A 16,088-nucleotide genomic window follows, 5' to 3' on the forward strand; every position below is an offset into this window, starting at 1 on the left:
CCTTCTGGAAGAACCTCTGACAGATATGTGCCAGGCATGGACAACATGCTCCAAAACAAAGAACAATGATTCCCTATATTTATCTCAGCAGTTGGTTCAGACCAAAATAGAGGTAAAACTAAGCATGTGTTGGACCTATGCTGGAACACAAAGTAGTCTTTCATGTCAAACTTGGTCAAAGTGTCTTACCGCGTTTGTCTTCGCTCCTGGGGTCTCTAAAATCAAATTCAAATTCAAATTTTATTTGTCACACACACACAACCATACACAGTATGACATGGGGGTGAAATGCTTGTAGCTGTACAATGCCCGACCATTAAATAACAGAAAAAAAAGTTTTTCAGTATTTACAATTTACAGGTTACTACAAAATTTACAAATTAACTTAGAAATTTACAGTAAGAAATGTGCAAATAGCAGAAAGAGATTATAAAGATTATAAATTATAGGGATTATAGGATTATAGGAAATGTGTGGTGGTGGTGTGATGTGTGTGGGAGAGTCCAGTCCTACACCTGGTTCAGGGCCCGAATAGCCTGGGGGAAGAAGCTCCTCCTCATTCTCTCTGTCTTGGCCTTAAGGGAGCGGAAGCGCTTCCCAGACCTCAACAGTGAGAAGAGTCCATTGTTGGGATGGGAGAGGTCCATCATAATCTTCCTAGCTTTGGACTTGCACCACTTGGTGTAGATGGACAGCAGGTCAGGGAGCTCTAAATGAGAGATGTAACTCCTAAACTACTTATTAAAGCACACAGTCTACACTTTCGAGTTACAAACACAGTGTAATTATCCAGATACTGGGACTTCACAGTCACTCACATATAGCTAACAAAATACAAAAGAAGATTTCAAATTACTGTCGGCAAACTAGGAGAGTTTAAAAAGAGCATTCATTAAACAGAAACAATAAATTAAGAACTGGGTTCATATTCTTACTGGAGTCTTGTCCCCAGTACCGATCTTATAGCTCTTATCTAATGAGATGCTGGAAAGAGAACGAGTTCCATGTGGCACAGTCCCAGATATCTGATGATGAAGACCCACTTAAGAGCAAGTTTATTCAATCTTCTGACAGAGTGCCACTTTTTACATAAGGTTGTGTGTCTTATTGTTGGCTTCATCCCAAAGATTCAGACAGTGTGGTCACCCTATTACATTTGATTAGCAAGTGAAATAGGGTGACTGTAAGCAGCTGTAGCACATGGCAGCTCCTCAGCTGACTGATAATGGCAGGTCTAACAGCCAGCAGTATGTACATGGAGACTATCCAAATATAGCCTAGTGCTAATTTGGCTTAGTGAAGTTTAAGTGGGAATTACAGAGAGAACAGCAATGGATGATGTCCGAGGGGAAAAAGAGAAAACTACAAGAAAAGAGCTAAAAATAAAAGTTAAATACAAATAATAAAATGGAAAAAGAAGAAGCGGATGGAAAACAACGACAGATGATAATAACTGCCTTTTTAAGTGAACAGTAAACAACATCCCAACACAACCTGTGAAACAGGGCTTTGCCTTTCCTGCATGTGCTACTGATACATGTGAGGCAGTAGAAAACCAAATTAGCGAGTAATAAAACACAGGAATTCAACCAGAACAGAAACACCTGCCCAGTGTAAAGCAGCTGTGAAAATACGTAAAGAACAGACACACATGCAGAGATTCCTAAATTTATTAGAGACATATGTCCCCTTCAAATTAAGCTGCCATCCACAAGGAGTAGAATAGCAAACAGGCCAAACCCACACAGCTTTCTTTCTAAGCTGAGTGTCCCATTCCAGCTCCAAACAACACTGTTAAAGTACCAAGGGCATGTTATTTAAGGAAGCGGTTAGATAACAGAACAAAAAGCCATAAGTCCATAACAGGTTAAAGGACAACTGATATTATAATTGATACACATCTTAAAAAGGAGGGGACATAATTATCGATGTTTACAGCATTACCTTCATGGTTGCTTTACCTTTTACATGGAAATATCTCAGTCCGGTTTGTTACAGAAACAGTTTTGGCTTCTGACACTCGTTTAAACAAAACCATGAACCTTCCCTAACCTTAACCGGTGTGATTCTGGTGTCTGTACTGCCACTGACAGTGATTATGCTACTGCTGAAGCATTTCCATGGAAACAATAATGATATTGTAAATAATACATAAATATAATTTCTAGAAGACAGGTTTGCAAAGGGTTTAATCTAATATTAAAACACTGCACTATGGTTCATAATGCTCACAAAAACAATCCAATAATTCAGAATAGTTATAATAATGATGAACAGCAGAACAGTTACAGATACAGTTTCCTTCAAGGGAACAAATGGACCCAAATCAAAATGCCCAAACACAGCATGACAGAGCCGCTGGATCCACTCATTAATCCGGTGGTCAGTCTTCCTTTTTCATTTAAAAAACTGAGCTATGCTGTTGTTCTGTTAACTTTCAGTATGTGAAAACTTTGCAGTAAATGCTGAAGACTGCAGTCATTTTTAATTATTTTTGATTTGAATACTTACAAGCTAACCTTCTCACAAAGGCCGCGCTAACATGCTGATATAAGGGCTCAGACTTTGGACCACAGACTGTATATCAAAGATGGCTATAGCCACAGTTTCCACTTCTGATGCCAATGTGGAAGTGACTTAAACCTGAATCTCACTAATGGGGAGCAGCGTGCAGTCGGAATAAGAACTGAATGGAATATAGATCCATGTAAAAACAATCTTTTGGCTCCGTTGCTCTATGATCTCAGTAAACAAGTTCCTGTTGGGTTTATAGTTTCAAGTCTTGATGATGATGTTTATTTTATACAGTCTGGTCACATGTAGGATAAATCATTTAGAACGGCAACTTTCTCATCAAATCTGGTTATAAAATACTGAGATCCCTAGAGTACTCAGACTGAGGATTTGCAACATGATTTCACTAACCAAAAGCATGATGTCATGGTGTTAGTGGCCATTTTTATTTACGCTCTATGAGAAATCACCATTATTGTGACTATAAGCACAATATTTAGGTTTTTTTTACTCAGGTATGAATCATCTGCAGGATACCACAAATGTTTGTACAAAATGTCCCTATTTTAGTTATTCTGTTCTCTTCTGCAGGGGGTTGGGGCCTATTCCAGCTAGCAAAGAACAAGAGACAGGGGTGTCTGTGAAGGTTCTCAGTCATCCAGGTCATTGTAGTCAAAGGAGCTTGCAAAGGAAAGCGTCTGGACTTCTTTAAGTTACTTGAAGACGTTTCACCTCTCATCCGAGAAGCTTCTTCAGTTCTAAGGTCAAATGGTGGAGAGTCCCAGATATAAACCTAGTGAGTAAGAGACAGGGGTACACCCTGAACAGGTCCCTAACACAGAGAGACAAAGAGACAAACAACATGTATGGACTGTGGTAAGAAGCCATAGTACTGGGAGAGAGCCCACACAGACACAAACTGACGTTTTAAGAAAAGCTAGCCAACAAACCAAACTAACATGCCGTTGTGTCTCCACCTCAACCGTTACCTGACCCTAGAATTAAAGTTAGAGCCTGCACACACAACAACAAACATACTTGATGCAGTAACAGACAAGTACAAACATGGAACTGATGATTATGTCAGTAACGACAGACATTTGATTGGTTTAATTTAAAATGTTTGGTGTGGAAATGTTTACTTTGTGAGTGCCCTAATAACCATCCTAGTAACTGGTACCATCCCATATCTGTGTGTTATGAGCTGTCAATGAGCTATGCCAATGACATTTTCCAGTTCTAAATGTCATACGCGATAAGATGTGGACTGTATTGAGAAGTGATGCGACAAAGGTAAATATGTAGAAATATATATCTTTGTTTAAATGAAGTGTAGTATGAACACAGCAGTAGCTTAGCTTTAAAACACTGAACAAAGCGCTCCAAAGACGCAAACCTCCACACTGACTAGCAGTGTTGTATTAACGCTGTGAGACAGGCAGATGGCGCTGCAGGTCATTCTGTAGTGATAGATGACGCTGCTGCTGAGTGCAGATCATGCTAGGAGAGTGGATGAAGGCCCATTAATCCTTACAGTGTGTGTGTGTGTGTGTGTGTGTGTGTGTGTGTGTGTGTGTGTGTGTGTGTGTGTGTGTGTGTGTGTGTGTGTGTACATGTAAGCCACAGAGATGAAGGCAGTGTTTGCTCATATTTGATGTTTATGTGGAGTAATCAAACTAACAACCTGCCCTGCAGAGCTGAATATTGATGTGATGAAGCCCGGGGGTCATTATACATCGTTTTTCTTATACATCCTTTCATCTTATATTTACTCTCGTTCAGTACAGTCATATATATCATTATTTATGGTCTATTTTGCATTGCGTTCCTTCTAGATGTTCCGGCTCTTTTAGTTCTTTTATTTGCTTTTAATAAACAAGCCTCTAAAATAATATTTACATGAAACTGTCTTTACTTATTTACTTAGTTATCTTAGTTATTATATTACCCACTCAAGCCTTGAATACCCCAAACTCATCTGCAGCACCTCAGCTGCCAGATCAGATGTTTGTTTATATGGGATCAAACTGGAACAACTTGAAGACCTCAGGAGTGAACAGTTGCCATCGCTGTAGGACCAAGATTTCCACAAACTGTCACTTCATTTTGTGTGCAATATTAGAACACTTAGTTAGCACTGTTGCTGCACAGCAAGAAGGTCCTGAGTTCAATTCCACCATCAGGCCGGGGTCTTTCTGTGTGGAGTTTGCATGTTCTCCCCGTGTTTACGTGGGTTCCCTCCGGGTACTCCGGCTTCCTCCCACCGTCCAAAGACATGCAGCTTGTGGGGATAGGTTAATTGGATAATCTAAATTGTCACTAGGTGTGAATGTGCGAATGAATGTGAGTGCGAATGGTTGTCTGTCCCTGTGTGTTGGCCCTGAGACAGACTGGCGACCTGTCCAGGGTGTACCCCGCCTCTCGCCCTATGACAGCTGGGATAGGCTCCAGCGCCCCCCGCGACCCTGAAAAGGATAAGTGGAAGTGAATGGATGGATGGATGGATATTAGAACACCCTCATATATGAAGAGGGGGATGGATAGACTTAAAAGCAAGTTCTAGGCTAAGTCACAGCAAAAAGTTTTGACTGCATAATTTGATAACGGAACGCAAATATTGCGTAGGCTGAATCTGCCATAAATTTGCATGAATTCCAGAGTGGATCTGTACCGTTATGTTATTGTAGGAGTGTGTTCATATATCAGTTATAATCACGCAATGTTCAGCCGAGAAGAAAAACAATCTGAGCTGGTAAGACTGAGTTCACCCCAGTGTTTTATCAATTTCTTCTTCTTCAAAAAAAAACCTGCGAAATCAAAATATGCAGTGCATGTGTCCCATCATCAACAGGGATTCTCTTGTTACTCTTCACAGTGCACAGTGCATTGTTTTAAATTGTCTTTAATGGCTTTCAGACAGATTACATTTGTTGGACTGAAGAAAAAGTTCAGATGTGACAACTTCTAGTGCCTTATTAGCTGCGCACTTGAACGTGCATGAAATGATTAATAGCATTACCAATAGATAAGCTAGAAGAAAAACGGTAGGTATGAATGTGACTCATGGTGTGTTAAAGCTTCATTTCATCACTGCACTTGTCGTTTGCGTGTTTTTCTATATAGATGCGCGAGAACAGTCTGACTTATTGTGTTCCTCGAGCTCGACTGCACCACCTTCGCTGTTCTGCAGTGAAGTCCCAAGGAGGGTGTGTGTGTGTGTGTGTGTGTGTGTGTGTGTGTGTGTGTGTGGCTCACAGTTGAGGAGGGGGCTGGGGCGGGAGATTCTCAGAAACTGGTTGCCATAGTCACCAAAACTAGTCTTCTTGCCCGCATACATCTGTGTCGCCTTTTCTTTCATCACGCTTCTCATACATCTTTCACTCAGCAGTGTGCACGCACACACACGATTGTTACACCAGTGTTATGGTATTTGCGAGCTCCCCCACCACACACAAAAACTAACAAATGAACTAAACATGCGCCTGGACAGAGAATGAACTCCCTCATGATGCAAAAACTTAGAAACAAAAAGCTGAAGTATAAATGTGGAGGTTGTTAACACTTTACATCCTGTGGCCTCCACTGTGTGTGTGAGAGAGAATGAATGCTCGTCTTTCTCTTGTTTACGAGGGGTTAATCCATCCAACCATCCAGCCAGTAGAGATATTTTTGATGGATGTCCAAATGCAGCAGAGCTTAACCCTCATCTCTGACTGAATGCATCATCCTCTGCTTTGTGAACACGCACGCACGCACACACAACAGATGTACCACTCTCATCACCTTTAAGCACTGGTGAGGGTTTGTCAAAACGGAGGGGGGAGTTCGGGGCTGAATGAAAGGAAGGGGAGGACGGAAGGCGGGAGGCAAGGAGAGAGGGAACGACGGTAGAGAGGGGTGGGACGAGCATCATGAGCCTCCACCCGACGGGCTGGAAGCTCTGTGGAGCAACAGATAGCAGAGCGGGAGGCAAAAGAAGAAGGGAGAAGTCTGCTCTCTCTCTTAACCCCTCCATCTCTACAACATCTCTCCTCCTCCTCCCATCTGACGCAGGGAGCCCCAAGTTTCAGGTTTTTCCTCTCTCCTCCTTCTTGCTGCGCACACTGCGTTTTCTTTGCACTGGTGATTGTAAAGCACGAGAAACGAAGACTGAGTGCGACGGCACGCTAGAGACACCTTACGGGAAACAGAAATGCGGGGATTGCTCCCCTCGTCAGTTTTATCCTTGCACCACCACCGAGGACTCGCAGGTTCAACTACATCTTCGTGTTGACACGAGCTCAGGCGTGCATGGTTCCGTGCGGCGCACAGATGGAGCTGTGCGCTCCGAGTGAGAGCTCAGCAGCGCGTGTGGCAGCGTTGTTACCGGATACCTGCTGCTGCAGTGCCTCCCAAATGTGAAGATGAAAAGTTCAAAACAACATGTGACGGGTTATCACTTCAAAGGAAATCCAAAAGGGGCAAAGCGTGCTTTAGCTGAGTGACCACCTTCAGTTACTCCCCCCCCCTTTTTTTTCTTCATCAGCGTGCGTCCAGGATGGATCCCGTCTGGCTTCTCCTCCTGCTGCCATCCGTCCTCAGAGCGCAGGTGGCTTCAGATTTCCCATCAGGCGTCACAGTGGAGACGACCAACAGCACTGACTCATTGACAAACAATACAAGAACTTCAGAAAACTCCACCAGCCCCTCCACTTCCTCCACTGCTGCAGAGCCTTCGGGGTTTTCCACTTCAGAAGCTCCCACAGAAATAGAGGATGACTGGTCACCGGCAGAGACATTTCTGTACACTGGAGACCCCTCGACTCTGGTAATGGGCCGTTGTTCACGGGCGTATAGCACCCGTGGGCAGATGGGACCCCTGCCCCTCAGCTTCACCGCCCCCCTCAGGCCAGCTATGGATGCACTAGCCAACACTGCCAACTTTCTTAACATGATCTTCCAAGCTAGTGACCTGCATGAGAGCACGGTGCAAGAGGATATGGAGTGGTACCATGCCCTGGTCCGTGCCCTTCTAGAAGCTGATGTGCTCATCCGACGGGCCCTGTTTACGTTTGATGCTGACCCAACTGCCCAGGTGCCGCAGCTAGTGCTCCATGCAACTCGCAGCCCAATGGCTAAGGTGCAGACAATCATCCTCCAGGACTTATCCAAGGCATGGGAGAGCCTGCACCCACCTGCCCCTGCCCCTGATGACAGCTGGTTCAGAAAACTGAAATTCCCAGAGTCCAGCCAGCCAATTACAGCCCTGTCCAAACGAGTGCTCCTCAATGACCTCAACACCTTGGACACACCTAAGTGGGGGCAGGGTGACAGCTATGTGACCAATCGCAGTGGGGTACGCTGGGATAGTGCTCCTTTTCTGGACTGTATGGATGAACGCTTTGTGCCTGGCTGGATGCTCACACTCTCCACCTCCTTCTTTGGTCTCAAGCCTGACCTGACACCAGAATTCAGGTTAGGGCCTGCACACATACAAACAGCAAGCAATAACAGTCACATAAATACAGGCACACACATAGAAGTGACACCTCTGATGATGTCAGTAATTATAGAAATTTGGTTGGTTCACTTTAAAATGTTTGGTTTGGGAATGATCATTCAGTTTCCTAGTAACCGTCTTAGTAATGATGTGAATCCACTGATCTGTGTGATGAGCTGTCAATCAGTGGTGCCAATGACATCTTCCAGTCATAAAATGCTATTATACGTTTTGTATTATGAACAGAGAGATTTGCATCCACATTGGGAGCACTTTTTTCAGTCCTTTGAATACTCTTAGTAATGTGAGGGTATTAAAGAAAAACATTTAAGTCATAATTTATGCAAAATCACGCCTAATAAGACCATTAACGATCTTGTTGTATCGATTGGTCACTGTGAGCAGAGTAGTTTAAACAAAACTCCAAGTCCATTTTACCCGCTGAAAATGACAGAAGCTAGCACTCTGAAATGAATTTACAATAACACTCGTGTTTGAATGTGTTTGAAGGGTTTAATTAAATATAACATTTGAAATAGAATGTCTTGCATGGTCAGGCAAAATGTGCAGTAGCAATTTAATTCAGTTTAACAGGACAAAACACAGACTAGAGAGAAGTCAAAAGTTATTGACCTGGAACAGCAGGATATAAACACATGGGGAGTAAAAAAGAGGGGAATGCAAGAGTGGTACATCATGGGAAGTCCTCCAGCAGCCGTAGGCTATTGCAGCATAATTAAGGCATGGCTCAGGGTTACCTGAACCAACCCTAACTGTAAACTTTACTAAAGAAAAAGTAACTTTAAAGCCTAATATTCAAAGTGGAGAGAGTGTCTGTCTCCTGAGAGAAACTGGAAGCTGGTTCCACAGCTTTGCCATGTTTTCTTCTCTGCCTTAAGTCTGTGAAGGTTCTCAGTCATCCAGGTCATCGACAGACAGTTGGTGTCGACACCAACTCTCTGACATCTATAATCCAGTTTTGAGTTCCCTCCCCAGACGCCTTAACGCCCACTCACATCCTCGGCCATCTGACCTCAGGAATTCGCATGATAAGGTGGGGCCAGGTTTCACAATGAACTCACCCGAAACTCTGGCTGATTGGGACCCACACCCAGTTTCACACCTTGGCTCAGGCGATTAGAGGATCATCAGGGGGTCCTTTTTGTCCCTCTGTGGGGGGACACTCCCACTAGGTTTAAATCTGGGACTCCCCACCATTTGACCTTAGAACTGAAGAAGCTTCTTGGATGAGAGGTGAAACGTCTTCAAGTAACTTAAAGAAGTCCAGACGCTTTTCTTTGCAAGCTCCTTTGACTTCTCTGCCTTAAATTCTACTTTTAGAAAGTCTAGGAACCACAAGTAAGCCTGTGGTCTGAGAGGAAAGTGCTCCATTGAAATAAGCGCCTTGAGGCGACTTTTGTTGCGCTATATAAATAAAATTGAATTGAATTGGCACGGTGAGGTCTTTGGGATATGAAGATGTATGCGTAAAAAGAAGAGACTTATTCTAAGTCTGACCTCATGTGGAGCCACTGTTGTTTCTTTGTTCTGTCACACATCTTTGACCCACTCCCCCACTGTCTGTGTGTTCGGCTTTAGAGGTGTGATCCGTGTGGATGTCAACATTCAGGACATTGACTTGGACCAGTGTGCAACAGGGGAAGGCTGGTTTGCTGATACTCACCAGTGCAACCGCACCACCATGGAGGTAAACACAGTGTAGACTGAAACTACCTTTGAGATAGCGACAGAAAGTCAAGATTTTGTGTTTTTGTTGCTTTTCGTACACACAACCAAATTGCCATGAAAAATGGCACCAGTATTAAAGATGTTGTTGTGACGATCCCTGAGATTTCATCTGGCACTATTAGCATCTATCTCAATAGACATGACCTGACTGACAGATAACTGAGCAAAACTGGATGAAACTCCATGGCTTTGGTGATGTCATTCCTTCAAGGACATAATATGGGAACATTAGGAACATCGGATAGATTGAATTGTTTTTGATAGAACTGTAATTGTTGTACATACTTTTTAAAACCATGGTACCTGCAAACTTACAGTACATTATGACTTAAAAGGTACTGCTAGCATGCTAGCCAATAAATATATATGGTGACAATGTTAAACTTTCTCGAACATCTCTAAGTCAGCACGTGAGTATTTTTATTAGGAACATTTTAGCACATAGCCTATTATACTACACATTGTTAGCAATATTATTCCAGTATGATCTTAACATCTGGACCACAAGGCAAGAACAAGTGTTGTTTATTGTTCATGAATCTAAAAGTGTCTGCCACTTCTACTGCCAGGGTAGTCAGTGTTTCATCATTAATCATACTCTTACACAAAATATACATTTTAAATCTCACATGGGATCAGACGGGTTTTTTTCTGGAGTTTTGAGATTATACGTATATTCATTGGTTTAAACATCCTTTCGCGTGCTAATTGTCTCCTTTCTCTTTTGAGGATGAAGCCTGAAATATTTACTAGATCATTCAAAGTAAGGAGAAAGAAAGGACTGTGAGAGGGGGAACTAGGTGATGCTACATTGTACATACTGTACAGTACCTGCACTACACCAGAGTACCAACAATAGTAACAGGGCATTAGAAGAAGCCTCTCAGCCTTTATACTGCCTCATGTGGTTGAATTTTGAAAAAAAGATATCAAGATCACGTGTGCAACCACTGCTTGATTTCTTTTTAGAGATTTCTTTTTAATGTGAGGCAAACAGCTTGGTGTTTGAAAGGGAAAATGTAGAAATTGAAAGAGGGGAAGATATGTCCTGACATAACCTGGTGTTGATCTCCGAATCACCTCCCACATCTCACATTTGTTCAGTGATTTGGTTACAGCAGAGCTTTTATTTCGCTTCCCGACAGCTGTTTCTGCATGTTTGAGTAACAATTACTCAAACAATTACTTAAAACGATAAAGACTGATAAGAACAATTTTTCTGAGGTTGTATTGTAAAATAAAGAAATAAATAAAATACATTTTATTTATTCTTATTTTCTGTGTTGTATGCTTTTAAACATGACTAAAGTTTAGAAGACTGAGGTTGGCATATGTAAAAGTTGTCATGGTCCTGAGTCTGCCGACTCAGTGTTTTGTGTTTCTTTATGCTTTTGTTTATTCTGAGTATTTATTCTGTTATGATTTGCCATTTGTTAGGTTTCTGTTCTGTGCTTACCCTGGTCCCACTGTGTTCTGTCTGTCTATGGTGTCACACTGTCTGGTTGTGAATCTGTCTGTCTGGTTCTCTGTGTCTGAGTTTCCTGTGTTATTCTGAAAGTCTCCGTCTCATGTGAGTGTGTTCAGGTTACGTTTCCCCTGTCCCGTCAGCTCTGATTTCTCCCAGGTGTGTTGCCCTCCTGTCTCTCATCCTGATTACTGCTGTGTGTATTTAAGCCCTGTGTGTTCTCTTGTCTGTTGCTGGTTCGTCTGCGTCTCTCGGCGTCTCTCGGCGTCTCTCGGCGTCTCTCGGCGTCTCACCCCATCTCTCCGCGTCTCTCCGCGTCTCTCTGCGTCTCACCCCATCTCTCTGCGTCTCTCCACGTCTCACCCCGTCTCTCCGCGTCTCTCTGCGTCTCACCCTGTCTCTCTGCATCTCTCCGCGTCTCACCCCGTCTCTCTGCATCTCACCCCATCTCTCCGCGTCTCTCTGAGTCTCTCCGCGTCTCACCCCGTCTCTCTGCGTCTCTCCGCGTCTCACCCCATCTCTCCGCGTCTCACCCCATCTCTCCCCGTCTCTCTGCATCTCTCCGCGTCTCTCTGAGTCTCTCCGCGTCTCTCCGCGTCTCACCCCATCTCTCCGCGTCTCACCCCATCTCTCCGCATCTCACCCCGTCTCTCCGTGTCTCACCCCGTCTCTCTGCATCTCTCCGCGTCTCACCCTGTCTCTCCGCGTCTCTCCGCGTCTCTCCCCGTCTCACCCCGTCTCTCCGCGTCTCACCCCGTCTCTCTGCGTCTCTCCGCGTCTCACCCCATCTCTCCGCGTCTCACCCCATCTCTCCGCGTCTCACCCCGTCTCTCTGTGTCTCACCCCGTCTCTCTGCATCTCTCCGCGTCTCTCTGAGTCTCTCCGCGTCTCTCCGCGTCTCACCCCATCTCTCCGCGTCTCACCCCATCTCTCCGCGTCTCACCCCGTCTCTCCGTGTCTCACCCCGTCTCTCTGCATCTCTCCGCGTCTCACCCTGTCTCTCCGCGTCTCTCCGCGTCTCTCCCCGTCTCACCCCGTCTCTCCACGTCTCACCCCATCTCTCCGCGTCTCACCCCGTCTCTCCGTGTCTCACCCCGTCTCTCTGCATCTCTCCGCGTCTCACCCCGTCTCTCCGTGTCTCACCCCGTCTCTCTGCATCTCTCCGCGTCTCACCCCATCTCTCTGCGTCTCACCCCATCTCTCCGTGTCTCACCCCGTCTCTCCACGTCTCACCCCGTCTCTCTGCATCTCTCTGCGTCTCAGGTTTGTTATTTAGTTTTCCCAGTTTAGTTTTCTTTAGTCTTGGCAGCTGGGGATCAGTCTGCCACCGGGGGGAGGCCCGGGGCAGACCCCCGGATAAGCTGGAGGAGGTGGATGGGGAGAGGGAGGTCTGGGCCTCTCTGCTTAGGCTGCTGCCCCCGCGACCCGGCCTCGGATAAAGCGGATGAAGATGGATGGATGGATAGTTTTCTTTAGTTTTGTCATCCCTCATTGCCTGTTTTGCCACTACGCCACTTTGTAAATAAACATCACTAGCACTATCATCAACTGCCTGCATTTTGGGTCCTTTCTCCCTCCAACACCACACGGCTCGCCTCGGCAGCCGTGACAAAAGTAATCTCTGTGAGTCAAAAGCTCTGACTTCAGACAGCTGTTGGAGAGTTTCGTCTAATTTTGGGACTCGCCTTCTGAGCGAAAGCAAAACTAACAGACATAAAATAATTTCCTAAAGAGTTATTATTAGCTGAAAACCTGGCATGTCTTGGTGTGACTTGGTGTGCAGTGTGTGCTTTGAGGAAACTGAACAAGTGGAGGAATAAAAAGTGGCAACTATCTACAGCAGATAAACCGTGTCTGAAAGTCGTGTCCAAGGAAAAAATCCAACAAAGACCTGACACAGGATCTCAGGACACAAGGCTGAGAAAAGGTCTAACAGTATGAGTCTACTGCCATCTGTAAAACACAGTGGAGGCTCTATCATGGTTTGGGTGTGTATTTCAGCCAATGGTCAAAACTGTTGTGTGTGTGTCATGACATGGCTGGTTACCTGCCTTCTGGCTCCCACACACCTGCTCCTGATGACCTTGTTTGGTTGCTTCATAAAGATGCAACAGAGACTCAGTCTTCACTGGGTTGTGGCTGGAGAAACAGTGCAGCATGTCTCCTAGCCTTGCTGTTGCGGTTGCCCAGGATTAGCTTTCAAGATGTGAAGTAGTGAGCTGGTTCTTGTGTGGATTTGGGAGAAGATTGGATAGTGTTAGGACTTTGAGGAAACCTTTGAGGAAACCGGACTGTTACTACTGTTCACTACCTTTCTGTTGTTTAAGAGTCACTGTAAAGAAATGAGCTCACGTTCACTTGGAGCCCTGCGTTTGAATCCTTCTTCTACTTACGTCTCCTTGACAGAACGATCCAACCTAGAGGAAGCAGCCAGATTCAGCTTGGTCAGGCCCAGCTGTATCCACAGACGCGAAGAAAATGTTTTGTGGCTGGTGTCTGTCTGTATTGCGGTAACAAAAGCGCCTTTGCAGCAACTTTTCTGGTGCGTCCGAAAGGCTGTGTCTGGCACGGTGTAGATTCTGACATCTTTCTGATAACTCCTTCCTACTCCGGCTCATGGTTCTGGGTAAAATCACCATCAATTCCCAAATTTAGTCACTCAAAGCTTTTATTAATTACAGAGAGGGATAAAATTTAGACCTCGTACCCAGAGCACCTTTGCCAACCAGCCACTTATATAGTCTGTCTAAACCCCAACAAGAAGCCATGGAGAAATGTACCGCAGAGTCTTGCTGCTGGTATTATCCTTCCATCGTCATCTCCCCTTGCTGGGTTTTTCTTCATCAAGAAAAAGGATGAAACACTTCGCCTCTGCATAGATTTCCACAGCATGAACAAGATTACAGAAGAAAAAAAAAACCTTATCACTCCCCGCCTCAGCAACTCTTTTCATCTGGTGAGAATGAGAAAAAGACATAAATGGAAAATAGTGTTTAGTATGCATCCAGGCCACTTTGAGTATCTGGTTTGACAAATGCTCCAGCTGTGTTTCAGGTCCTGGTTAATAATGTCCTAAGGAACTTCATTAATCATTTTGTGTTTGTGTACCTTGATGATATACTGATTTTCCCGAAGCCCCTGCAGGAGCATGAGAAACATGTCTGTCTGGTCATCCAATGCGTCTGTGTAAAGGGAGAAAAATGTGCCTCATGCTGACTGTGTCTTTCTCGGGCTTCACTGTTGAGAGAGGGCAAATGAAGGCTGACCTGGTGAATGTTAAGGCCGTGGTAGACTGATCAAGCCTAACTACTCTCACCTCTCCGAGGCACATGTTTCAGTGCAGTTCTGCAGCCCGAGCCACATTCGACAAGCTGAAGCAGCTCTTCAGCCACAGCAGTTGTTCTTGTACAACCCAATCTGAGTGAACAGTTCATTGTGGAAGTGGACATCTCAGATTCTGGAGTTGTTCTCTCGCAGCAAGATTTGGGTAAGATGCATCCATCCATGCATCCATGTGTCTTCAGTGTTAGTGACCGGGAGCTGCTGGCCATAAAGTTGGCATTGGAGAAGTTTTCCTATCTGCAAACCGCAAAACAAATAAATTCCCATCAAGCAAGGTGGAGTCATGAACTGAAATTCGCACAGAAGCGGGACCCAGAAACAGACTCAATACACTAGTTGCGAACTATATCCAATACTTTATTTCCAGAGGGGGTCGGGCAAAAACACGAGGAAACACAGGGGTAATGCAGTAGCCGGAGGAAGTGGGAACAGCTTATGGGAGAGGCTGTTCTAAGACACCGCAATTGGACCCACGGTAGTACGCAGGGACAGGAAATGGGAAATGGCAACGAAGGAAGTGAGCCTTGAATCCAGAACAGGATGGTACGGAGACTAAACAACATGAGTAGCCGGTTGCGCTGGTTTAAATAGTCCCTTGTGGTTAACAGTGAAATAAGGCTCAGGTGTGAGGCAGGCAGCTCCGCCCAAGAGAGTAGCCAGTACACCATCCTGATGACAACTCCCACAGCTGCTCCCACGGACCATGATAGGTGGGCTTTGGCAGCAGATTGGATTCTGTGTGGATTTTGAGGAAACCCTCAAGAGCCTGTACTGTTCCTACTATTTTGACCTTTCTGAATTGGTATTTAAGAGTCATTGTAAATAAATGCACTGGCGTTCACTTGGGGTCTGGCGTTTGAGTCACTTCTACTTACATCTCCTTGACATCTAATGTACAAATATGGAATAAAGGCGGCCATACCACCTTCTTTCGATTAACATTTGCATGTTAATGTAACTCGTACCAATTTCCTATTTTCCTTGCAAAATATATGAGGGATATCTCAAGACATATACACACTATTGTGTATCTTCTCCAATATACAGTAGGATCTAGTGTTGCAGTTCCACATAATAATGTTGTGATCTTAAGCTCTCAGCTCTTATTCCAGTATTGATGATTGTTCCAGTACATGTTCAATAACAAAGACATCTAAAGGTGAGTTGGGGTACATCTTACATAAACAAAACAATGCCCCACTTCTCATTACTGAATTTAAGGTCTAGGCCATGTAGTTTTAAGTGGGACCAAAGACAAAATATAATGGGCTAACAGACAACTACAGATTGGAGAGATCTGTAGTTCTGTAGTATCTTGAAGCTACGATGGAATAGAAACATTTTGAAACTGGAGCGCAGACTATGATCTTAGATGCAGTGATCATTTTTATCTGCTGAGTAGCTTTTCATCAACAGATAGGGCTTCTCTGCTGTCTTCTTAGATGTTGACGTTTTTCTGCTGAGGTTATTTTTCTAGTTACTGTTTCTAATGTAAAGAACACACTCTGAGCCCCGACCTAAAGCTAATATGGAAAACAC

The 16,088-nt window shown here is 44.5% G+C and overlaps 1 protein-coding gene across 1 annotated transcript in view; it reads left to right on the top strand.

The window, feature by feature from the left end:
- Positions 1-6,297: 6,297 nt before the first annotated feature.
- The window catches only part of gpr179 (G protein-coupled receptor 179), a 32,695-nt gene continuing 22,904 nt past the window's right edge, over positions 6,298-16,088 (top strand). Inside the window, exons 1-2 of the mRNA XM_085164318.1 lie at positions 6,298-7,968; positions 9,593-9,701. Coding sequence (XP_085020444.1) covers positions 7,052-7,968; positions 9,593-9,701 — 1,026 coding nt within the window. The 5' untranslated portion in view covers positions 6,298-7,051. The remainder of the gene's footprint in view (positions 7,969-9,592; positions 9,702-16,088) is intronic.

Source organism: Neolamprologus multifasciatus, chromosome 6, assembly GCF_963576455.1.
Source record: "Neolamprologus multifasciatus chromosome 6, fNeoMul1.2, whole genome shotgun sequence".
Lineage (NCBI taxonomy): Eukaryota > Metazoa > Chordata > Actinopteri > Cichliformes > Cichlidae > Neolamprologus > Neolamprologus multifasciatus.